At 40.4% G+C, this 26,685-nt stretch overlaps 2 protein-coding genes across 4 annotated transcripts in view; one reads left to right on the forward strand and one right to left on the reverse strand.

The window, feature by feature from the left end:
- The window catches only part of LOC119561899 (A disintegrin and metalloproteinase with thrombospondin motifs 9), a 35,983-nt gene extending 17,375 nt beyond the window's left edge, over window positions 1-18,608 (reverse strand). Inside the window, exon 1 of one of the 2 annotated variants that reach the window (XM_037875363.1) lies at window positions 17,368-18,608. In XM_037875363.1, coding sequence (XP_037731291.1) covers window positions 17,368-17,727 — 360 coding nt within the window. In that variant the 5' untranslated portion in view covers window positions 17,728-18,608. Of the gene's footprint in view, window positions 1-3,290; window positions 3,600-17,367 lie in introns of those variants that run through there. The other variant, XM_037875364.1, reaches the window with a different exon arrangement.
- Window positions 3,653-26,518, forward strand: LOC119561957 (B9 domain-containing protein 1). Of its 2 annotated transcripts, XM_037875368.1 has the most exons (3): window positions 3,653-3,744; window positions 23,761-25,612; window positions 26,142-26,518. In XM_037875368.1, the coding sequence occupies exons 2-3, from the start codon at window positions 25,222-25,224 to the stop codon at window positions 26,477-26,479; spliced, it is 729 nt and encodes a 242-aa protein (XP_037731296.1). In that variant the 5' UTR covers window positions 3,653-3,744; window positions 23,761-25,221; the 3' UTR covers window positions 26,480-26,518. The 2 variants fall into 2 exon arrangements, with proteins under 2 accessions (XP_037731296.1, XP_037731295.1); XM_037875367.1 differs by lacking the exon at window positions 3,653-3,744 and having other exon boundaries at window positions 22,353-25,612.
- The last annotated feature ends 167 nt before the right edge of the window (window positions 26,519-26,685 follow it).

Genomic DNA, 26,685 nt, shown 5'->3' on the forward strand with positions numbered 1-26,685 from the left:
CGAATCTAACATATTAGTAATATCACATCTGATATATATTTATGTGTTATTAATTGGTAATTAATAAATGGATAATTGGTGGAATGTTAAAACTAATACTGCATCTAAAATATATACATACATAATATTTATTTGTTAGGTTTTGTAGAAATTATGAATGAAAAACATGGAACTAAGTTAAGATATTCAATAAATTGATGACATATTTTAATATTTTAAAATCATATTTTCCAGTTAAAAGATTTTAAAATAAAACGATCTAAAATATCGATTCTTTTTTAGTGCATATGTAAACAATTGATATGGCAATATGGCACTGACATCTTAACATTTGTTTTCCTGTGTGCCTTTGTGCATTCAATTCATTCAGATCTTGGAGGCAGTTCCTCTGCATTTCATAAATTATTCATTGCGAATCCCTCCGAGTTGGACATTTTGTATCTGGCAGATACGTCAGTAGACGGTAAACCGTCGACATTTGACGGCTGACGTTTGAGGCACGTCACTGACCCCCCGATTGCATTTATGAATTTGATTTTGGCGGCGATTCCCGTTTCACTTATTCCCCGAATGCCGAATGCCGAAAGCCAGCAAAAGCCAACGGGACATATGAATCAGCCAGAGTCGGGCAAACTTATTACCCGCATAAGCACTTCTACATATGAGTACGTCTGCATGTCTGAGCATATCAAAATTTTGGCCGGGGGTCAGTGCACTTTTCAAAAAGCGACATTATTTATTGTTCCGAAACGAGATTGGGTGTTTAGAATTTGGGCCATTGGGAGAGGGGGTGATGGGGAAAACCCACTTCATATCTGAGTTCTAATTAAACAGACAATTAATAGGCTCTCTAATCAGATTTGCCACAGCTCATTTAGTTTGCTTTTTTGATCCCCTCGCTGATCTTGGATTTTTTTTTCGTTTTTTTTTCGACCAACTTGCGATACACTCAAGTTCGGGTTCGAGTTCAGCCAAGTGCGCTACATATTTGCATATTCGTTGGTTTTGCCCACTATTGTTGCTGCTGTACCGGCGATGTTGCTGCTGTACCGGCGATATTGCTGCTGGTGTTGCTGTTGCCATTGACCGGCATCATTAATCTTAATGATGCGAAAGTTGCGACTGATTAATTTGTTCGATAATTAAAATTGATGGCCCTGCCGAAGGGGGAGGATCTTCATTTAATCGATCTTACAATAAACGGAAGCAAAGGAAGAGCCGGCTGAATTGAAGCAAAATAACCATAACAAAAGGCCTTTTCGAAACAAGAGACTGAGAAAAAATAAACACGAACACGGGTCAAGTAAAGCAAGTAATCAGACAAATGTTATATTAATGTTCAACGAGAGTTATGGGAATATCAGCGTGTTTTGCTGTCGTGCAACTTCCGACACGTTTCATTCGCCGACTCTGCTGACGGCTTTTGTTTTCCATATATTCCACATGTGCGTAGTTGTCAGCAAATACAACACTTTGGATATGTCTATTAACGCTTTTCCGCAGGCAATCTATCGTGTTATTTGGACCGCCCCAAAAGTGGTTCCCAATCGCATACCATTGCACTATGCAAATCCAGATTTATTACATTTTAACACCCACCATTTAGCTCGAACATTTTTTTGTTATTTATGTACGGCTCAGAGATGCTTGCAAAAAATTAACGCCTTTGGTTTTGGTTTGCTCTCACTTTTTTGCCCATTCAAAACATTTATTTATTTGTCGCCGGCTGTTCTACTAATTCCAAGAGCTCAAAAAAAATGTCACACGAAGAGGAAGATGAAAATTCTTGAGAAATATCTTGATACATTTGCACATGTATCTGAGATATGTAAGTCAAACCGAAGCTGTATAGTCGCAGCTAATAAATCCAAATGAAAATATTTCCCCAGACAGAAGCACTTGGATCGGCCCACATGTGCCACAGTTATTATTTTAGTGTTGTCTGCTATTTATTTATATTTTACATATTTAATACATATTTTATTGTTCGCAGTTCTGTTTTCTTTTTTTGGGTTTTTATTGTCAAATTGCTGGTGTATTTTTATAATTTTCTGTTTATGCCTTGCATATATCACAATTTTTTATTGCAAGCTGCTTTCATTCGGCTTCTTTTTACTTTTTTGGTAGGTTAATTAAGCAGTTTTATTGTTTCCTCGTTGTTGTAGCTTTGCCATATTATATCATAGTTTTTATGACTGTTCTCGAGCCGACAAACGTTCAATTCGCTGCACACAAGAGTTCATTTCAAGCAAATACATACATCAAAATTCTGACACGCTTTTGTCTGTTTGGCAAAAAAAAAATAGAAAGGAAAGTACACAAAAAGGTAAAATAAACATAAAGAAAATAAATGGCAAATTTAAAAAAGAACTGACTATGCTATTTTGGGGCCCGGCATTGGCGTCCTCGATCGCTCTCGTTTCCATGCCATGCATTTCTTTAGCTTTTTTTCTCAGCCAAGCATTTTCTATTGGAAATTTTATTTTCCCATAAATCTAACCTCAAAGCCTCTCGCACTCATCATTTGTCTAAATTTTTTTTAGCACAGTTTTCTCGTTTTTTGTTTATTTTCCCAACATTTTCTTTACGCACATTTCTCTTCGGTTTTGTTTGCTTACGCCAATCGCTTGCAAGAAAAAAGTTAACAAATTAATGTTGCTCTTTTTCTTTTTGTCCAATCCACATCCTACAGCGCCAGAAATTCGGTTGGTATCACTATTTTTAGTAAAAGGGCATGTTTACTTAATTTTCGATTTTTATTGTATTTCGATTTCATTTTATTTTAGCACTGGCGCTGAAACGTGTGAAAGTTTGGCATAAACATTGCTTCAATTTCAATTCGAATCTATTCACCGTGTAAAATATCTATTTAAAATAGATTTCTTATGCCCGTCGGCATTTTGTAGAAAATATTTATCAAGTGTTTTACTCTCAGGAATCTGAACATTAATTTTAGTGGGCACTGTGTGTAAGCAAAAAGCTTAAGTTATTTTGTTCTTTGGTTAAAACCTATGGTATTTGAAAATTGTAGAACTTTTTCCAGCCGATGAAAGATATGTGGATAATAATACCCGATGCTAAAACTAATTTCCTGCTGGGTTATTAAATACTTGGCGAGCTCTTTTCGAAAAAGAATATCATATTTTTACGAAATTAGGTAATTAAAGACTTAATCGTGCTAAGCTTTTAAAATTGGAATTTGTAAATTGTTCAAAAATGTGTACATACACTATGCTAATTAAATTAATTTATCAATTTCATATTTTTAAGGCAAGAAAGATTATATTCACCTCTGAGTCAATAGCTCGGAAATGACAGTTCTTTAAATTTTGATGATTCTATGCACTATAACAATTCTCAGTTTTATCACTTCAAGTTAGAAATATTCGAAAATTCGTCAGACTACGTTAAGTAATAAATTATCTTTTACACACTAATATTATGCAATTTTATTTGTCTGTCTACGTTAAATATATTTCTGCACTTCCGCTGCACAATTTTATTATCCCACTCGAATTATGATATTTTTAATTTTCGTCTAGTTCTTGGCACATATAAAATTCGGAAATATTTCGGCGTTTGCAGCAGTTGTGCAGAGATCTTGGCGCGAAGTTCGAAATAAGACTGAGGGAACGTTTTCTGAAAACATACAAAGTGTATTCGCATTTTCTGCTGAGCGTTAGTTATTCGCGAGCGTTTGGCCTGTGTAAACAATCTGGCGATATAGCTGTGCGTATCCACAAGGTTAGGAGAGCAGGTAACTCGTGGTGGGTGTGTAGAGGATTCCGGTGGAATATGTAGGATCTCCAAGCCTAGGTATGCTTTGGTATGACTGGAGAGCTCTTTACTCGGGACAGAAGAGCACCGCAATCCAGTGAATCACGCAGCCACCTCTAGCCGAAAATGCTTTCTCTCGCAAATAATTTTAGAATACCACCAATACATGCGCTCACCAATATGCTTTCTATTTTTTTCTTTTTGACTTATTTTATTTTTATTTTGCTAGCAGGCCGCACTGTGCCAACAAACTAATAATATCGCAGTTCTCGATTGCAACCATCTGCAACGGATTTTGACAATCTGATAAATGCGATGCAAATTGCGAAAATACATATCTTTCGAGAGGAAGAAGAATCTCAGCAATGCTGGCGCCCTGTGGCCACATCGCTCTGCACTTGACCTCAGTGCCGCCGGAAAGGCGGAAAAGTTTATTGTTTCAATTGGCAGTTGGCAGTTGGCGGTGTTCCCAACCACAAACTGAATGAAAGACTGGGTTCTGAGTGGTATGTTCATATACTGGGATATGATCTCGAGGCACTGGATTCGGGGAGTGTCTTGGTTCGTTGGGTTAGCAGCAACGCCCTATTCGTGCGAATTTATGACCAAATAAAATCGGAACGCCCCTGACAAATTCTGGGACTTTTCTGAAAATTGCCGTCGTCTGTTCCGCTTTTTGGCGCTAATTGCCAAATGTCTATGATATACGCTCGTGCCTCGCCCGCAATGTCTGTGACATAAGGCAATAATTCCGAGATCTTCTGAGTTCCGCAAAGATCCGACATGTGGGAGCGTTGATCTGTGGGGCTATTTTCGGAGCCCTGGTCTTCCAGGAAGTATGCAATTTATTATGCAAACGGCTTGGCTAGCTTCCACTGGGTTATTTGCACTCAAATTAACTCTAATTTATCGTATTGTCCCCGAATCGGTGACATTAATTCGATATAAAAAATGGATATATACGAAAAAACTTGCTGAACCAGCGTTGAATTTGCCAATTCGGCTATTTGAATTTTCATGTCATATTGCACCTTAAAAAAATCTGTTTTTTGGTCGATGATCTGAGATCTGAGTGCGGAGATCCCAGCCCACTAATTGGCAAACGCCCCAATAAAAAAGCTCTTAAATATGCCTTTGTTTGTTATGATTTCCTAATTAGCAGCATATCAAATCATAATTGGGCACTAAAAGTATATTTTATTGTTGCAACTACTTTTGCAGAATTTGAAAACAAGGCAATAACTCTATGCTGGGCATAAATTCAGAGCATAAATTCCCTAGCAACTTTGGCAGCACACGCAGAGCATTAAAATTAAGACATTGTGGCGGGGAATTTTATGGCACACCAATTGAGGTCGCAACTTGGCCACAATAAAAAATAATTGAGAGTCGGCCGATAATAATATGAAGCCAATTTACGACAACACAGGTTCCCTATGTAAATAAATGGCCTTTGGCTGCTGGCGGATTTACAAATTTAAAGCTTATTTTTGGGGATCAAAGAACACCCAAGCAGTTTTGCCTACCATAAAGATCTCCATAACAGCAATGGGCCGGGCAGCTTTCTTTTGCTTTCCTGGGTAAAAATCTCCACTGGCAGAGGCTACCATCTTGTGGTACATCTTGTCTAATTGATTGCAACTATTTTTCACTGTTCATTATTTTCCCGTAAAAGTTTTCTCTGGGCTTTCCCTGCACTCGGTGCCCACTGATTTAGCACTGAAATGTCGCGCAGACGCAACGCCAACTTGCAATCACAATGCCACGATCTTCACAGAATTGCAGGCGACAACATGCAAGAAAACAACGATTTCGATTTCGAGTTCACTAAACTGCGGCTGCGCCTGCGCAATTTGTAAGGCCTTTAAGCAGCCAAGCCTCGACGCAAATTAGGAGGTCCTTGCTCTGCAGACAGCCTGTGTATGTGGTATTATAATATAAGACTCCGGCTGGATCCGTATCCGCGTAGGAGGAGCAGGCAAATATGATCGGCTCTGCGTCACGCGAGCGACTGAAAGATCACTTGTGTTGGTGCCAGGCGGATGGCGCAGATGCTGGTTTCTGCCTCTGCGAGAACAACAAGAGCAGCAGCAGCAGCAGCAGCAGCAGCAACATCAGCAGCAGCAACATCACCAGCAGCAACATCACCAGCAGCAACAGCAACACAATGTAGAAGACAAGGCAGGGCGCTGTCTCTGTCATCTGCAATATCCCATCCTCAGATGGTGTACAACTTGTATATAATAAATACCCTAATGAATTATTACAGTTTAATGAAAAATGGGCTGAAATAATTACGGGGTCCGTGGCGTCTGATTGAAGAAGTTTTGTGCCTGAAAACAACACCATTTGCTGCTCTTAATTACAACAACTGTACAAACACTAATAAGAGAGGAGAACACTGGATGGATTTAACAACAATTTTCGCGGTCTCAGCATGGTCTGTTATAATAGGCCTGGTGTTTGCATACCCCACATGGGTCGGTATCTTGGGATATGGATATATGCAAACGGCAGAGCCAAGGCAATCGTAAAAGCAAGTGGGACCCCAGAGAGTTGGCAACATACGTATACCCATACTTCACTACATTCCAGCCTTTGTATGAAAGGGTATTTAAGACCCTTTTTCTGACCGGCCTGAAGGGCCCGTTTTGGGTACTTATTAACGCTTCATTAAATTTCCGTTTGCGCCCACAAAGCAAATGCGAATGGACAGCCACGAAGTTTTTTTTTTTTTTTTGGCAGCCAAAGAGGGCCATATGAAGGTTAAGAACACTCGAGAGTAAAACTGGTTTTTCAGAACCCATCGATAAGGCGGATTCCTTCAGAGAGCTGGCAGCCGATAAGATCCAAGTTAATTGAGACTGGCAAGTGCCCTGGTCAGAACTTTGAACCGGAACTGTTAGTTTAAAAAAGAAAAAAGCAAATGATCAGGAATGCTTTCAAATGTTGTATTAACCAGCGAAAGGATCAGATAAGACTTAAACTAATTGCCATATTATTTAAACTGCCCAAAATGCTAATTATTGATAAGCTGAAAACCACATCAACGGCTGAGCTAATTAAGCCCAGATCGTAGAGAATTTCAACTGATAAAACTGATATAAATATTCTGGTTTCTATAGGGTATCCGCCAGTGGGCGCTCACATATCTCACAAATTTTTGAGCCGCTGCGATGATTACCGCTGAGACACTTCTCATACGCAACTGATTGCGGTCCGAGAAGAAATCAACAAAATATAAACCATAAAAATTAATACATTTTTCGTATTATATTATTACGCACGAGAAACAAAAAGGCCACAACAAAGACAATAGATTGAACCGAAAGCCAAACAGAAACCAAGTTCATGGTTGGCAGTTGTCAGTTGGCCATTGAAAGCCGCATTTGAGGCTTGGGGCTTTGGTTTTTTCTGACTTTTTAGGTTTTGGGCCTGGTTGGGTTGGGTTTTCGGGCGACTGTTCAATCCATCAAAAGAGATTATATTCATTAACTAGGCGAGCGGCCGGCAACAAGAATTGGAACGCCGATGGTGCTGATGGCCACTGTACTGCTGGAATTTCTTAATTTTTTTGACAGTTCTCATCAAAATGTGTTGAAATTGCTATTATTATTTGTATGGGTTACAAGAATCATCTAACAGTGCGCATGACAAGCCAAAATTCTGGGTATTCAATAGCCGCGAGATCTGTGGACTCCATTAAAAGACCGTTTTTATTTCTGACAATTAGACGCCATCAAAATTAATGCCCGTCCTCAGAAAAATCGCTCTAAATTTTAAGCACCATCTGTTCGAGTAGTCAACGCCTAACGCACTTGACATTCAAATCAAGAAAGTTTGGTCATCCCATCATCGATGAATGGCCTTGGCTGTCCTCCGCCCCACCGATATAGATATTACATATATGTCTATATAGCACAACCGAACAGATTTAAATACAGATTCCCGCAGCTGTCGGATGTGCTCTGGCAATTAGTATGTTTTCACTTTGACATGTTTACAAGAACCAAAACGCTATTGGCCTAGTCTAGAGTCGGATAATTATGGGTAGCAGATGGTTTGCCTCATCGACTTTTTGGGGGGAGGCGTAAAAAACGATTTGAGAACACTCTGGAAAGGGCAGGGTGCTTAAAGGCTTCCGGGAGCAGACCTTTAAGAGGCCCCAGTGATCTCGACCTCGGCGACAAATGAGGAAATGATTTTTTGAAACTCCACGAAAATGTATTATTAATGGCGATGCGACCAAAATTCAAATTTGATTGCTCGCAACAATGGCAAGGCAATTATTGCTTTAATTTTAATTGCACGCTGTTTAGCACAGAAATGGAGATGACCGCTTAAGATCTTCATGCAAATTTGGCAAATGGAACCACTTCGGCATTTATCTTACCGAATCGGAATCGGAATCTATCGATTCGTCTCGTCTGCGCTACCAATTTGGTAGCTTGCTTACCAAGTGGGCTAACCAGTGCAGTCGAAGGCTTTGTTTCGTTGAGACTGTGACCCAAAGCAAATAAGGCATTTTATAGACGCGAATTAATATTTATGAATAATAATTATAATGATAATAATTATTCAAGTGTATTCTATTTGGAAACCCAACCTAACGAGATCCACTCGAGGTTGATGTACTTGAAAAGCGGTGAATGTACACATGCTCTTGTTGAGCAAACAGACCCACATACTCGAACTTAGTCACATCCATGCCATAGACACAGTGTTTTCTTAGTGGGTAGTGCCAGTGCCGTAGTTTCACAAGTAACGAAGTAACCATGTGCGATAGTTGGCCACTCTTAATCAGAAGGTGTGCCACACAAGCCGTATACATAAGCACTTTAGTATGTGCTTAGCTCTTGACAACGCACATCTGCTCGAAGACCGGATTATGAGGCCCCAGCGATCCAGCGATCGTATCGTTCAATCGATCGATCGATTTGCGATGCCAGGGATTGCGACATCAATGGGTCGTACTATCCATACAAATGTGCCTAACTGCCTGACATTTGTTTACCGATTTGCATTGTCTCCGCCATTTAACGGCGTTCATTAACCGCAGGTATTTATGACCCCCAATTCCATTTACCAGCTACCAGCCACCACGTTCTTATTCTAATTTATCCAATTTGGCATAGGTCTGCCATCAATCTACTTAGCATGGCCATTGGCCATCGATCGATTCGATTGTCACGCCAGGCATGACAAATTAGACAAGAGTTCATTTGTGGGTGGATATTTTAGACCAGACCAGGGTATACCAAATATACCTCATATCCATTTAGCCGCCAGTCTTTTCACTCGGACACAAACGGGTTTTCGCGATTCTGTTTCTGGTGCCCTGGGCCAGCAGACCAATCTGACCCAATTTCCTTGACACATGCCTGGCAGGTTTACAAACAAAAACTGTTACGGTTAACAATAATTAATTCTTTTTCTGCCCTCTCCAGCGGGGCGTTGGCAGTTCTCATTATTCCAACTGGGCCGCTGTCTCTTTTTCGCCAATTGCCGATTTCATTAGGCCATAATTGAGTTTAGTTGTCGGTTTGTCAGTTTGTCAGTGAGCCCATAAACATGGATAGGTGCCCTGGGGCCAAAAGCCGGGCAAACCACCTCGCAACCACCGCTGGAGACCCGGGTTTTTGGCGCTAAATAGCAACCTTAGCTTGCGGCCACGTTCATTGAGAATTGCGGATGGCGGATCGGGAATTGTTAATCGAGAACCCCGGCCACAAAGTTCCCACGCCTCGAATTGTTCACGCACGCTTTAGTATTCATAAACAAGAAAAAGCTTTATCTCATAGCTCGAATTTTATATACCTGGTACTTAAGAATAAATATAATAGGCTATGGTTTACTGCCCTTTCAATTACAATATGCAGAAGTCTTTCTTATTTTCATAGCATATTTGTAGGGGTTGATTGGATGCCTTTAAAAATGTGTCTTGTAGTGAAAAAATGTTGGATCCCCATTACGGAAAAATCAATCATGAAAATGAGTTAAAATTGTGACCTACATTTAGAAGAAAATTTTAATCTTAATTTTTAGAGTGTTCCACCACAAATTCATAGAGGTATCCCACGTCAAAATCGGAATAAAATTACCCAATTTATGAAAATTAGAAGTGAAGTATTGGGTTCCAATACTGAGGACCCTTGGAAACAAGGGAAAACCGAACATGAAAATGGGTCAAATTTATGACCCCCGTTAAAAAGAAATATTTGGATGTAGAATATTAGAGAATTTAAACACAAACTCATAGAGGCATCCCACGTGTAAATCGGGATAAAATTACCCAAGTTATGAAAATTAGAAGCACAGTTTTGGGTTCCGATACTGAAAGCCCTTGGAAATAATGAAAAATCGAACTTGAAAATGGGTCAAAATTTTGACCATAGTGTTAAAGAAATATTTGGATGTAGAATAATCGAGAATTTAAAAACAAACACATAGAGGTAACCCACGTCTTAATCGGGTTCCATTAAATCAAGTTATGTAATTTGGAAGTGCTGTTTTGGGTTTCAATACTAAAAGCCATTGGAAATATGGAAAAATCAAACATGAAAATGGGTTAAGCATTTGGCCTCCATTTAAAAGAAGAATTTGAAAGCAGATTATTAAAAATTCCACCACAAACTCATAGAGGTATCCCACGTCTTAATCCTATAACTCAAGTTATCAAATTTTTAAGTGCAGTTTTGAGATTTATCTTTTTTTATTTTTAGCACATACACGTACCGAGGATAACCATCGATCACTTTCGGCTTCTAACTCTTTAATTATTATTGCTGCCAATTTTTTTGGCGGCCACCAGGCGTTAAATTATGAATTCCATAATGTTTATGAAGACAAGATGCGTTTGGCCAGTGGGTGGTGGGCCGGCTGGGAACTGCAGGCGGACATCCAAATCGGGCAGGCAGGCCATACATAATCATAATCATAATAATAATAAACACATCCGATCGACGGCCAGCACGTGTGTGGCTTTGCTCTGTTTTGGGCTGATTTCTTGCTTTGGTAATGACCCAAATTTTCGGAGCTGTGCGTTAAATACGCCTAATGGTCGTTTAATTATTGTATGACAGACAGCGACAGCCGTCGCCGCACATTTGGGAGCATAAATACAACTAATTGTACAATAACAGGCGGGGAGCGGGTAATTTTCATTTGTGTTGGCCGAAATACAATCGTAATTATGTAGGTATTTACTAAATGCTTGTTCCCACACCATTGGCAGCGCCACCTAGCGGAAGCTGGTGCGAACTAACAGCCACTGTTTTTTTGACCATCATCTTTGGCATTTTTTTTTTTGACAAATTCACGCCTGCTGCCACTTAAAGTAGTTGCCGAACACAGTAATTTGTTTATATTGTACAGCAATTGACACGCCTGCTTTACCAAAATTTGTGGCAATTGTCTGGAGTGCTAAAATTAATAAGGGTGCTTAGGTTTTTTTGGTTTATTTTTACTTTTTGGCACCTTTGACGCGCTATCTTTATGGCTAAGGCTGAATTTTGCCCCTGGCAAATAGAAGCGAATGTTTGTGCCAGTGCATGATATTCATGATATTATAAGGCAGTTGGCTTGTGAAGGGGAATGGGAGTTTATTTTAATCTAAATTTGATTTCCGTTTACACACTCCTCTGTATTAATTGCCGAAAGGCTATTTGGCAGCAGGAATCCGAGCATCCCACTGCTCATGTTCCTATTTGCGTAAATAGAATTTCATGTTTCGTTCAAATATGCATTTTATATAAAAACAAAAAAAAACAAAACACACAGACGTGTTAAAAATATATTCACTTCAACATATGGGTAAGTGCACTTGCGTAAATAATAAATAGAACGGGCCAAGTTCACTCAGTACATGCTAAATGTGTGGATGTTGAAAACGGAGGTCCAATCAAGCTATTAATCAAGCATTTTTCTCGGGAACCTAAGTAATAGCCCCAATATGAGACCCAAGGGGTTGGGAAATAATATTAATTTCCAGCCATATTGTTATCAGCTCGTGAGAGGCGCCGAAAATAGAAAGCATGGGTTTTGTTAATTCGTGTTTAATGTTATGAAAAGAAACAAAAAGCGTGTTTGTCTAGCCGAACAGCTGAGCTCTAAAAGCTGTGTATTCTATAGAGCAAACGCTAACGTGCCGCAACTCAGGAACCGCAGCTCACCGGCAAAAAAAAAATGAGATAAGGGAGCTGAACTTGTTGCTACCAGCATTAATTAGCAATGCCTCGCAGATCGTTTGCAGATCACATCGATCGCACTCACACATACTGGGGTTAAGTACACAGGAAGAAACAAGATGAGATAATGCAGAGCAACTTATCACATCATTCTTCCAATATCAAAATGTTTTCAGGCATATCGTGAAACTAAAATCGCACACTAACTAACAGTCATAACATAATTTAGCAATAAACACGATTTTTTATTGTGATTCTTGTCATGCGGGACCAATAAAAGCTATAATAATAAATGTTGTATATACAAAGCGGAAATGTATCAAAGAACACGCTTATGATTCAGTAGCCTGTAGTTTCAGTGATGAAATGGAAAGTAAGAGTTTTGTATTTAGAAATGAATGATGCGTTACACACTTTCAGTGGAAGTACCACTCTATTGAGAAACACTCTCTGTAAATAGTTTTTACTCAGTACTCATACGCCCTGTAAGCTCCCCCTTTTGAAGTAGCAACATGGTTCTAGATGTGTGCTTTTCATTGCTAAACATTTGGGTAAACACCAAATTTGCCGTGACGTGCACTTCTGTCACTGCAAATTAACACCTATCTATCACCTGCCAGCTGATCGAGCTGGAGTTTAGATCTATGTTCTCATAGGGCTCGGAAACTTTGAATACCACGTGTGTGGTCTAGGTTTATGTATGATAAATGGCGGAAAGCGTGTAAAATTTAACAGATTATAAGTTTAAAACCTTATATTACCTATGTTAACATTGACAGTCAACTCATAAATCACGATTATTATATGGGACAGGGGTTATACTCGTAGGCATTAAGAAGGTAATGAGATAACAAAGAAAAAACAAACTCCAACCCTGAATCAGCTGCAGTCTATTTGATAAACCAAATATTACACAAATTATAAGGTATGACAGCAAGATGATAAAATCTGTATTACACTGGTTTATTTACAAACTCTAGCAGGTCGTGTATATCTTGGCGGATTAGCCTGGCTGCTATCATCATACAATGTTAAAAGGCGGAAATATTTGATTAAAGCGACGAGCGAAATGTAAATAAATAATAAATAAAACAGGTCGATTTATTAATGACTTGGAATTGATTTTCTATGCAAATGGCGATCTGTTTTGTTTTAGGTTGCCGCTCAGTTGTCGAAACCGTTAGGCAAATGCCCTGCGGCAGAGATGGCGAATATTCGATTTCACCAAATGGGAGGGCGTGTGGCAATAATGCGATTATAGGTTATATTTATAAATGTCAGGTATCGCTCGGGGTTCCCAGAAGAACGGGATTGGGATAGGGTTTCTGCTGAACTGCATGGTACCGCGGGGCGTATACGCGATGCGCCATCAAAACGACATCACTTGCCCCATAAATCATGCCACCAATATGAAAGGGTAGGTATACATTTATACATTTATGAATAACACCCCGCATAGATCGAAGACCAAGAACCGCAATGCCTCTTCTAATTCCGAGGAATCGAAACAAAGGCGCACAGCAGACACATATAAACCACAACAAATATCCGAATTCCTCCTCCTTTAAATATTAATAAAAAACCAGCGAGGGAACAATAATAAAACAATAACGAACAGTGAAAAAAGAAAAATCGATGCCATTAAGGAACCTTCTTTTTGTATTTAGATCGCGGACTGCGCTCGGCTTATGCTGCACCCATCCGCCTCCGATGATAAAGTGATGATGCCCCAAGGTTTCCAAATTGGTTTCAAATAAATGCCGAGCCCGTCGGCCCAGCTAAACCACTTCTGACTTCTGAATTCCGAAGAGAAGAGTTTAGCATATGAATAAAGACGCACCGCCCCAAAGAGTCCGTCCACGTCTCAGTCGCGTCCGAGTCCCAAATTTATATGCAAAGCGACAGTATCGATAATGCCGCGATGATCCAGCATTTGCCTTGACCGTGAAGATGGGATCACAACGATGATGATGATGCCACCAGCGGGGCGAAATAATTAAAAGAGTGTCGTTAAAAATAAAATATAATGGATTTATGTAAAGTGATGTTACACGCTCTGGCTCGAAATGGTCACAAACGCGATAAGACGGCTCACAACAAATGGCAGCAAATAAATAAAAAATCATTAAGATAGGCCCAGACACAGTCAGGTAAGTCGGGTTTTCTATCCGACCCGTCCCACTAGGGATGGGGCTAAAACTAAATACCAAATAAAGCATTCAAATGGCCAAGAAGACAATCAAGCCGAGATGAAACTGAAACCAGCTTGCGCTCTATGGGCGGTTCTGGCTTTTGATGTAAGCCCACGAGTCGGTTAAACACATTTTTATTTACCCAAAACTGAAACCTAAAAATATCCAAATAATTTGTTGAAAAATTCATTCATGACCCGAGCAGAGACACAAGATTCAAAATCGATAGAAAAATCAAACGAATGTGAAGAAAAATTGGACAGGTAATTATTAGAGGTGTTTTCGCCTTGAGTGGATTAGCTTGGCAGCCGGGGATGGACACTGGCCCCCAATTATGCTAATACCCCGCCGAAAAAGGCCGCTAAAATCCATATTTAAATTATTAACACAGAAACCCCGGCTGGGCCAACACCGAATTCGGTTTCCAAAACCAACTCCTAGCCAGATTGAACATGTTTAACATTAATCTTGACTGATAAATTAAAAAAGAATTAATTAAAATGAGCAATCACTTGTCAGGTCCGGAATGCTTTGATGATGATTTCCTATACTCTATTTATAGCCTATAAATATGCCAGCTAATTAGCAAGGTGAACAAAAAATAATATTACTACCCATAATATTACAAAAAAAACTATTTATAGCAATATTTCTAACATGATAAATGATCTTACGTTATTTACCTAATGATTTCTAATATTTAGCGGTATTTAAGTATGAAAATAGAGTACACATACTTCGACTTGCATCCATAAAATAGTTCTTAAGACTTTTATAAACATTTTTTCATAATTTTGACAGTTTTCGTAAGCTAGAAAATGAGCACTTGCTGGGAACGTGGGTGGTTTCCCGAGGGGCTGGCGGGGGGACCTTCGCAGAAGTGTTTGCATGCAGATCACGTATATATCTTTTGCCAAAAGAAATATAAATTAAATTCAAAATAACCAACCCAAAGCATAAGCACAGCACCCTAAAGTCACGCCCCGGCATCACACTTAAAAGTATTTGGTCGTTTTTTTGCCTTTTTTACTTGAAATTATAATGCGGCTTTTTGCTATTGTATCTGGTTGCTTTTTTGTTCTCTGACGGCATTAATATTCCGACAAATTATTTGTCACCCCGTCCAACCAAAGGGCTGCAAGGCCACGCCCTCCCCATTTGCATAAGAATCGGTTATGGTTATATATAGCATTAATCACAGGGAGACGCGCTGAGCTGAATATTTGACGATCATTACACGGATATCTTCGAGGGGGCCATCCATCCATCCAGTTTCGGGTGGATGGTAATGGTAATGCTCATCCGAAATTCATCAGCACCCACATCTCGAGTGGTTTTTCACTTGGGATCACTAAAACATGTTGGCGACTGACAAATGTTCAATTTCAGACTTCTTTTCTCTGCATTATTTTTGCTCATTTTTAATGTCAATGAACGCTACAAATTTTCTTCATTTTTATTTAAAGTAGACGAAATAAATTGAAGACAAAATGAATAACGAGAAGCCACGGGGACAGAGAAACACGCGCAAAGCGACGACGTACGACTCACAAAATCAAAAAAAAAAAAAAAAAAAAAACAAAAGAAAAAAACCGAAACAAAACAATAACAAAAAGCCAGAAAATAAATATTCAAATTCTACACATTGTGCAAATTTCATAGTCGAAATACAAATTGACAGCGCACCCTAATACATGGGAGCGTTACTTACAGCAAGTATTCCGAAACTAGGCGCCACATAAAAAATTAGAAAAACTATTTTCGAAACGGCCAGTGCACAGAGATCTTCGAACCGAACTGAATATGTCACAATAATTCATGTGCTTCCGCGCAAACTGAATAGATGTTTATATAGAGGCATATAGACAGCTTTTAGCACGCCCAACTACCCATTCCACTCCATTCCATCCTATTCCTGATCCCGAGGGGGTTACGCTACACATGGCCCGTTATCAGTTACGGTCGGTTATAGCTTACAGACTTCCTAATTCGCACCCAACATTATGTATTATGTATTCATGGGTCCCGGCTTCGTGCTGTTTTTCAAATTTTACACTGGCCGCCTGGCGGACGTTGATAAAATTCTAATGGCCTGTAAGTCACTTGGCCATGTTTCGGGCATGTTTCCATATTTGTTGTTGTCACGTCCCGAACGACTACTTTTCACACCTTGTTGAGCTCTGTAAATCTTAATTATCTGCACTTTCCAACCAAGTCGAGTAATTGCAAAGGCGTTTCCCTAATGCGAACTTGAAAATGTGCTGCATTTGCATGTAAATACGGTGGGTTCAACTAAGACTAATGGGTAAAAATAAGTTGGTACCCCATTATAACAGTTCCATCCAGACAGGGGCGTCTTTCCCCAGCCGCATTTATATGCAGTGTCTTAAATTTATTTATTTTTTGTTTACTTTTTATCCAACTGCCACCTTCTTAGATAACTTTTACTTCTTATCTGGTGAGACATGTGCTCTAGATGCAGATTCAACTTTCCCGAAAAGTGTTGCTGCAGAGCAATCGCGATAAGGAGTGACGGAAACACACGTCCAAAATATCAGCAGTCCCTAACTGACGCAAATGGATGGGCCTAGACCAAGTGACTCAGTAAAAGAGCCATAGAATAAGTTATATTTTTTGATTTGATGAATGCGTGAATGCACTCTCGGGGGTCTGGAACGAAAAGCTCCGAAGTAAGTGGCATTGTGGTTGCATTCTGCAGTCTCTTTCAAACCGCCGAACGGTGAGGTCGCCGAAAATCAAATCACATCTAGATACACTTTGCCGTTTTCGGTTGCCGGGTGCTCAGTGAAGCGTGTGAATTCAAATGCGATGGCCACCGCGTCGTCGCTTTCTTTGTGTCCCATTGGTATTTAATCAAAATCGAAAAGAGAGCCACAGTAAAAAAATAAAACAATGCGGCATACAAAAACGAGACGAGCACACCAAAATATCGACAAATCAACCGAAATTATAAAAGAAAGGAAAGAACTCGACACATCGATGTGGAATCAATGCAATAAATTAACTTGAATTTGGTTTTCGCTGGCCCAGCCGATTTCGATAAAGCAAAAAGGGAGGAATACAAACAAAAATAAATGGAAAATCGTAAAACAAAAGGCGCTTGAAAATGCCGGTCTTCAAACTCGATAGCACCGAAATAAGAGGCGGAAGAAGGCTAGGCCTTTGAATATGGAATATATATGGGGACCTACCTGTTTGTCCAGCAGCGGTCCCTTTGATATGAAGTCCTTTCGGGGCGAGTAAAGCTCTGGAGGCGATCCTTTGAAGGAGTAACGCAGGCCGACATCCCCAAGGTCGATCGCCGTCCCCCGCAGATAGCACTCAAGGTCGTCCTCCTCCTCGGAGGAGGTGGAGGACCCCGCCCCTGGGGACTCACAGATGGTGGTGCTGTTCGTCCGGATGCTGTGACCGGAAGTGGTGGACCTCAGCGTGGTGCTGGCATAGGAGGCGGGAGACTTCGGCTGGTCCACCTGCCCGGCCAGAAGACAATGGCACTCGGCCTCCTGGCCGGCGGTTTCGGTTTCGGGCGAACCGGCTTCCGGCATGGACATAATGACCGGATCAGATGGCCAGCGATATAGCGATTCCAATCTTCGTGTGGCACGTGCAGAAATTCACGCGAAATCGCACAACAATCCACTGTGCGTTTATAGGGGGGCTTTTATATATATATATCTATGTATATGCGTACACTTGTGTCGGCTCTTTGGCTCTTTTGCTTATTTTGTTAATTGAAATGCGACAGTCTCGTTCCGTTGCCGTGGGCACCGCACCCGCCGAAAAGTGGGAGGAGGGAAAAAGTAGCGTACTACGGCTCGTGGGTTTTAAAAAAGACTCACGCTTATGACGGCGATTAGCTAAGATAAACTACTTTACTACTATCATGATGAATCTTTTTGCCGAATCACAGAATTTTCGTCGCTGGCCAATGTTAAGCTCGGGCTTAAACTTAAACACACATCGCGATTGCATTCACTTTCGAGCTGCACCATTAACTTGGTCAGATCAGGTCACCTTTGGCATTCTGGGTTGGCTTTCTTTTCGGCAGTACCAGTGGCTCGTTTAGCTGGCTTTTCGGTGGCGAAGGTTGTCCCAGAGCTGCGCAACAGCAGCACCATGTCAGAGTTCACCAGAACAAGAACGCGCCGATGGGATAACATACTATCGCGACATGGCTGCAGGATATCAAGATTTGGGAACCACAAGCGCGTCAGGATCTATAAGTCGGAGTCGGGGAGTTTCGGGGATCGAATGATTAGAATAGAAATTTAATTCAAGCAATTGCCAAATTGCTGCGCGCGCAAAACAAACGAATCGAAAGAGAACGAAGTGGGGAACGAGCCGACTGACCAAGTGCTATATAGCCAGACGAAATGTATCTGTATCTGGCGATGTTTCGTTTCGGCTCGCTTGAGTTCACGCTGCGGACTGAATGCTCGACGATCGGCAGTTGGTAGCGCGGCAACTTATGGCAATAGCGGACTAAAAAGCAATCTGCGATCGCCGCTCGCACAGTCGTCATAAAAGCGAAACACACACTGCTCTCTCTCGCTACTTACCATACATATGCAGGGATATGGGATTGCTAACTGGAACTTCTAAGCCCCCAAAAGGGAATCGCTTTTTGGGTGATAAAGCCCTGCCCTGACCACACATACCCCCATACCATACGATCCTAAAAGAAGACAGCCGGTGCAGAGAGAGCGAGAGAGAGCGAGCGAGAGAGGGAGCCCTGCTCTCAAAGAGAGAAAAGCTTGTGGTGAGCTGAGCTTGAGTGCGCGCTCTCCTAACTCGGTATTACTCGATACTCCAGCACATGCGTGGATTATGTGCTCGGCTAGGTTCTATAACCCTTAGAGTGCCCAATTCTCTTATCTTCTTATTCAAAGAGATAAGATCTTAATCTTGACATAGTAACAATTTTCGCATCCGGCCGCAAGGTCGACCGGTCCAGATTGCGAAATCTACAAAATCTTTGCTCATAAGGTTAAAAGAACATAGATAGAAAGTTTACTTTTCTTCTCATAACCATATTTTTATCCTGCAAAACATATTATTTATAGTAAAGTCTCAAGTTTGTGATTATTTTTTTATATCTTCTTATTTATTTATTGATTTATTTATTAATGCTTTTCACAAGCCATTATAATTGGCCCCAAACAATTTTTTTATTTGATATTGATTACCAAAAATAATAATAGTTTTGGCTTTCGTAAAAGTAAATTGATAAAAATACAAGGAAAGTACAACATACAAATATTTATTAGTTCTAAATATGGATATATAAATTTGTAAACAAGAATATTATCAGATTTTAAACTACAATTTTAATGTGTTTTGTATTTAATACTTAGTTTTTATATTATAAATAAGCAGGAAACACCAAAATTCTAGTGTATATGTGCGGTAAGTACATAATCTGTTACTACAATTTAACTAGTAAAGTGAACATTACCTACAAAATTTTAACCCATTAGCATTACTCAACTCTACCATTGGATTTCCGAATAAGAAGTCATTATAACAAATGGGTAGGGCGGAAGATGACTCCAATTCAATAGAACTCTACACTAAGAACGGAAGTTGAATGAATGATTAAAGATTGGAAGATGAGCTGTTCATTAGAAATACCTACCATAACTTTGACGCACTTTGAATTATATGACACTGCCTAAATTATGACAATTATTCATAATGAGTCGATTTTGTTTTTCAAATAAAACTTAATATTTCTAAAAATAAACACTCTGGTAAAGTATTTAACTAAACATTATCTTAAGCTGCTATTTAAGATCCTGGCCATTTATATTAATTTGTCAGTATGAAGTTGACTGTAAAGTAAATATGTTACATTATTTTGGGCCATTTATTCCAAGAGCGTGCGACATCTGCTGGATCCCAGCCAAAGTGGGTCAAGATCAATCTAGTGATCGCGTCAGTGAATAAAAATAGTTGCGATCCGCTCCATTATTCGAACCCCGAGAACTCTTCCACATAAATGTCTTGTATGCCAAATTACCATATGTAGCAATTGACCCTATTGTATACTAAATATTTTCTTTAATCAAACGCAGCAATAAGAATTAATCAATTAGAAGACGAGAGCTCGTTTGCCAAATTAAAGTATAGTTGGAAATTAAAAATCCATTTCGCTGGCTTTCAGCGGCTCTCTGCAGCAACAGTCGGTGAAATTTCAAAAAATATTCTAAAATATGAAATACAAGTGAATGGATGTTGCGCTAATGAAAAACAGCTCAAAAGATTCCGGGAAGAGCGATTGCATTGTTCTGCTTGTTTTGCAATCGACAACAAACCGCCGGCACCCGAAATAAAGCCAACATAAAACAGCAGCCAGAACAACAAATCTTACAAAACAGCCATAAAAGTCTGGAGGCAAGTGAGTTCCACAAGATCGTTTTTATTACACCGAACCAATGTTTACAGAGCCACTAAATAAATACCTTCCTAGCTGGAGACTTAATAATACCAGAGTCTAGCAAATCCTTAGCTAGTCCCGGAAAACATACTAAACAGGGGGGCAGCATGCTGTCCAAATTAGGAAATACTGTTCAAAAAGGCGCCGCTGGTTTTTCAGATGTTAATGATCGAGCCACTGGAGATCGAAAGGCGGAACCCACTGATGCTGACCACAATGTATCTATCTGTCTATCCATCTATGTGTATCCATGCTATCTGTATCTGTCCAGATCCACATCGCATTGTATCATCTTAATAATTAACGCATTTAGATCATTAGCCAGTCGGGCAGCACGCGCAGCCATAAAGTTTTTGTTTAGCATTAAAAATAGCAGCGATTCCATTGCCCCAGAGCTGCTCCATCAGATGGGATCCCCGGTCTTTCAGGTGATGCCGCCCCCTGCATCATATCATATGTGCAATTTCCACCGTCAGACGACGGCCTCCAAGTGAGCGAGAGGCTGTGAAGGGCCCTAGACTACGGATCAGTATCAAAGTCTTCAGATGTTCGATGTCAGACTGACTGTCTGTTTATCCGTCCGTGCGTCCAACACGCGCAGGCCTCTTAGTCAATTGCGTCGGTCCATGTCGGCATATACGTACGTATATGTTCCCAAGTATTATATTTGTAAGTGAGTGTGCCGGGTGCGTGAGTTGAACATGGTCCACAGTTTTCGGCGCGTTTCTGTATCTCTGGGATAGTTCCATTCAGTCTCTTTCTTTTTTCTTTCGCTCACCCACACACTTGATTGATTGATAAATATTGATCCTGATTGAATGATCGAAAGCTTGCGAAAGCCCCATTCCCATCCCTCTGGAATTATTGAGAGCTCAGGTTTTTAAGTTCCCCTGACAGCTGCTCAATCAAACCGAATCGAATCGAATCAAATATTTGGGCTAACTAAACACAAACCTATCTTAAAGAGCCCCCAATTCCATGCCCTCAACGATGATGTCTAAATTCTGGAAATTCGCAAAAATCAAACTCAATTACGTGCGCTGTCAATCAGCGACAGGAATCGAAATGGGAATCGGTATGGGAATCGAAATCGAGAGGCATGCGTAAGAGGCATTTGTTGAACTCCCATAGATGGCGTATGTATCTCGAAGATACATTTCACTTAACTGTATGGCATGTATCATCCATTCAACTACAGCATCCATAGAGCAGCCACTACGACAGCAGCACACACAGATGGCGATGGCGATCTAGATGGGCATCGGGGATGGTTATAGATAGATAGATGGGGATGGGATGGGGCTGGGGATCGTGCGTTGACCCTGAGACTGGCCCACGCCCACGCAACGCGCAAAATATAAACCAATAGTGGTTTATATATAGGTGCACAGAGGGAAACAAGCCACCCAAAACAAGGCACAATTTATGCTTTTTAAACTATTTACATTTTTAACTTCAATTTTGTGATGGCCTTGACCCCTTTATATTTTGTTTAAAAAAACTAAGTAGAATTATGTGATAAAAAATTATATGAATGATATTGAAATAGTTCATAAACTAGTAACATTCGTTTTAATATTAAATATTTGATATTTAATTATTAAAATGCCATACTAAATTTTGAAACACATTTCCTAGTTAAGATCCTCTATTTAGATCAGTGTACTCATATTCCTTGAGATGGAGACCGAATGGCGAAATTCGCAACAACGGGCATGCAAATCATATCCACTAGGCTTGCAAATATTTATGGGTCTCATGTGGAAAAGACTTGAAGTGAGTTGAAATTAAAAACATTTTAAAAGTAGCAGAAGTACAATGAGGAGCAGCGCTCTATCGCCATTAAAGATGAGTGCCCGCTGAAAGGCAAGATCATAAAAATGGGCTACAATTCAAGTACATAATTCAATTTTCCGGGATCTGTCCGGGGTCTCTTTGAACTGTCTGTTAGTCGGGGAAAGATATTAGACATCTGCATATGATTCCGGCCCTAATCGTTCGCTGAACCGCTTCAGAAATCCAGAAGTTGCGCAAAAAAGTTCAACACACGGCGCTCGGCTTTCAGTAATGCAATGCCTTTCGGGGTGGCCAATGCACTTGCCAAAGACTTCAATTGAAAATTTTCATTTACACCAGGCCGGCCATTCAATGGATATGAATCGGTTTTATATAAGGCCCCAAATTTATGTTTCTTTCTGAATAATTCGTCCGTTCATTGATTCCGAAAACGTAATTGAATGCAGATACTGCATTGCGAATACTGGGAGCATGGGTGCGATGAGAATGAGAATGAGTATGAGTATGCCTCCAGGCGGTGTTCTGAAGTATTAGAAGCGAAAAATGCTAAAACCCAAGCCGAAATTATGTCGATTCTGCGCTGCGTCAGCATTATCTCCAATTGCTGCACCGACTTGTGGCTTATGGCTTTCGGCAAAGGCAAATGGCATATGGCATATGGCCTGATGTCCGATTTCTGATAGCCTGATGTTTTTACTTCTGCTTTCTGACAGACTGACTAAGCCTAAGCTTTTGTTTTGGCTATCAAAGGAGCTTATTCCGGGGAATCGCACATGTCACACCACACAACACACCATACTGTCAAAAATCGTACGACAATCATGAGTAAGTTCTTGAAGTTATGCTGAAAAAGTTTTGAAAGTCAGCATATACCGAAACATCATATCAATGTGTGTATAGCGTGTTGTTTAATGGTAAATGCGCGATGATTAATTTAAGGCTCTAATCGTATTTAAATTTAAAGAAAAATGGCGTTTAAGAGAATTTTTAGGCAAATATTTAGGAATAAAATTATAATTTTGGAAAATATTGATTATAATATACCAAACCAAACAAAACAAATTAGCAATGAATTAGGAATTTAAGGAATGTTATTGGAAACCCGTTACTCATAGTACGAAATCGGTTAAAAATAATATCGTCTAGTGCTACCGAATAATATTTTTTCATTTAAAATATATCTTAGGAATTTGTATACCAACACAATGTATTTTTAGAGACTACAATTCTTATCTATCTTATGGAAATACATTTTTTATTTATAGGAGTATCTTTTTTTAGAAAGTTAAGTTCGAGTTTTGACAAGTTCCATGTAGATCAGTTTACCATTTTTTTTAAATCTCACTTTTAGCTGGCTGCAATTTCTCTCGGTGTAAGCTCTTCATCCGGCTGGGATTGCAGCACCACTTCGTTGGCCCAGCTGTGGCACCACTCGGAACCAGAACCACCGGCTGCACCACAGCTGCAGTGACAATCCAATCTGATCGGTGCGTCTCGAGAAGATGTTAGATGATAGAAGGTGTTGTTGGACCCGGGACCTCGCCTTGAACTATTGACATTATTTGAGGCGCATTTTAATTACGCCAAGAGCCATGTAAAGTGACTGATCGACTGGCTGCTGGCCAGTTATGCATTGCATAATGCATCATGTTAATAGGGAGCGGCATCGGCATCGGCATCGGCACCGGAGATCGAAGATCGGAGGCGCGACTTCCCGTTTCGGTAGCGCCGGCAATTGTCACAATGATTTACAGGCATACCGCGTTGGCAGCTATAAATTGCTAAATGGCCATTACAGAATTAATTACACGGCTGTTGAAGAACCCCAGAAACTGGACTCTGAGTCAGTGCCTCGAGCCGTGTCGATGGCAATTGACCTTTTGCCCCTCCCAGACTGCCCAGACTGCCTGGACTGCTTGTGCAGCCGGTTGAAAATGAATTATTATCTTGTAATTGTCACGTATTAGCGGTGTGCAGATATGCTACTGCGATATATCACAATGCAATACTGGATCAAAGTATGCAAATGGGAATGCGGGCGAAAAGTCAGAAACACTCGATGTCCATGTAACGAGCTTGTAACTCGGATGGTATTAAATTACACTGGCGTCGACATGACCAGACCAACCGAGCTGTGAATAAAATAAGTTGTTTCCCTAACTAAATTAACGAGACAAAGGAAACCTACGTCTAATGCACTTACAATTCGTACCCAAAGAAATCATTAATGTGATTTATGAACATGTTGGCTCATTAAATCAGCAAGAAACACAAATTATCCACGGAGCTTTATCTAAACTATTATTAAATACGGACAGGTCATATACTATCCAGATTTACAATCTGTAAGTGTCGAGTGCTACTCAAGAATTTCCGACACTTTTCACAATCAACTAAAAGAAACCAGAAGAAATTGCTTATCTTAAGTTATTTTGCGTTTCACACAAACCATATGCTTAAAATAAAAATGTAATTTATTACATAAGTGCGGTAATATAATTTATAAGATCCAACAACATAAAATGCTTAAAAGCAATTAAAGTTGTTTAGAAATTCGATTTTTTTCTGTTATTTAATATGAAAAAACATTCTGGCGTGTGCAGAAAACTGTATAAAAAATTAAAGAAATGCATAAAAAATATATTTTGCCATGCTAGCTAAATATATCGATTGTAAGGTGGACAAACCCTACGTGAAGTTGTCAAAATTGTCGACCTTTTACAACACTCAGGTGTTGGTGTCGGTTGTCAGGTGAAAAATAGTTGGGCACCGAACTGAAAACACACCCCTTTGAAAGTCGGAAACCACCACCATGAGCGCCAGCGAGGGAATCAGTCTCCCTGGAAACGGGGACGCCAATCCGCCGCGTGAAAATCATAAACAAAAGACCCGGAAGAAGGGCAGAAAGAAGTCCAAGAGTGCCAAAGAAAGTGTTCCAGAACCGATGGACGCGAAAGCCACTGCCACCTACTTCAGCGTAAGCATCATGGGACAAATAGTGTCGGCCACCTTTCCCATGGGTCCCGACAAGGAGTTCGTCTTCCTGCGCTACGAAATGGTCGCCGGTCCCGACTGGCAGTTGTCCTCGGGACCCCAGCACGGACTTACCCAGATGGCCACCAATAAGAGGGGCCACTTCAACGAACCCATCGTCTTCAACATGCCCATCGAAGTGACCTTCAAGAGCACCAGTCCCTTTGGCTGTGAGTAAAAATATGCAAGCTTTACTAATAATATATATTTGAAATTTATTTAATTTAATATAATAGAAGCTGTTGTGAGCATATAATAATAGCCTGAGATACAAACATATAAAGTGCATCGTAACTTAAACTACCATTAATAATTAAAAGCCTTATTGGCTAGTTACTTCTCTGTAAGTCTGTGCCAAGCCAGTTTCTATATTCTGAGTTTAGAGAAAAGATTATCGAATGCCACTACTTGGCAATAAAATGCTTGATATTAAAAGGTTCCTTTACTACATTTTAAGTATTATTTTTTAGAGAACGTTTTGTAATTTTAACAACTATTTAAATCTTATGCTTAAAGCTACTATTATTATAAAAGTAGTGTTATTTTAGACACACTGTCTTATTATTATTACTATTTAATGCTATATTATCGTTAAAACTACAAGATAGTAAAGATTGACTTTAGAAATTAGCAAAACAAACTCCTTAAGTTGGATATAAGCGATTGTGAGTGCTTACTTGAATCTACCTCTTCTTTCAGGGCCCCAGATCCTGGTGAGCGTGTTCGGACGCAGTGGAATGGGGCGTGAGACGCTCCTCGGCTACACCCACATCCACCTACCCGTCTTCGGCTGTCGTCGTCCTGCGGATCAGGCGGAGCTGCTGGAGGCGCCCATCCTGATGCCCAAGTGCCCCACCATGCTGGCGGACATCACCAGCTGGCTGCTGCGCCGCGAGCCGGAGCTCAAGGATCCCAAGGTGCTGCTGGACAACCTGAAGTGCAAGGGCCTCTCCATGGAGTCCTACGGCAGCCTGCAGTTCCAGCTGTCCTCCGTGATGAGGGGAGCCCGCAAGCTGGGCTACCAGTGGCATTCCTGAAGAGTCCACCATTTGGTATTGATGTGTGTCAGTAAAACGTGAATTTGGCGAGACAGGAAAGCGTTTGTCTTAATCTAATTGCCGGGTGGGTGGTGGGTTTTCTGTGGGAGCTGCCTCAAACTTGACCTTGTCCATAGTGGCTTTCCGGCGGATAAGAAGGTTCTGAAATGACGCGACCACCGGTAATCCGACGCAGCAAATTTGCG

The sequence above is a fragment of the Drosophila subpulchrella genome, chromosome 3R (assembly GCF_014743375.2).
Source record: "Drosophila subpulchrella strain 33 F10 #4 breed RU33 chromosome 3R, RU_Dsub_v1.1 Primary Assembly, whole genome shotgun sequence".
NCBI lineage: Eukaryota > Metazoa > Arthropoda > Insecta > Diptera > Drosophilidae > Drosophila > Drosophila subpulchrella.

Coding starts and splice junctions, on each gene's coding strand:
- LOC119561957 (XM_037875368.1), top strand. CDS start 25,222: ATGAGCGCCAGCGAGGGAATCAGTCTCCCTGGAAACGGGGACGCCAAT. Junction 25,613..26,141: donor GAGCACCAGTCCCTTTGGCT/GTGAGTAAAAAT, acceptor CTCTTCTTTCAG/GGCCCCAGATCCTGGTGAGC.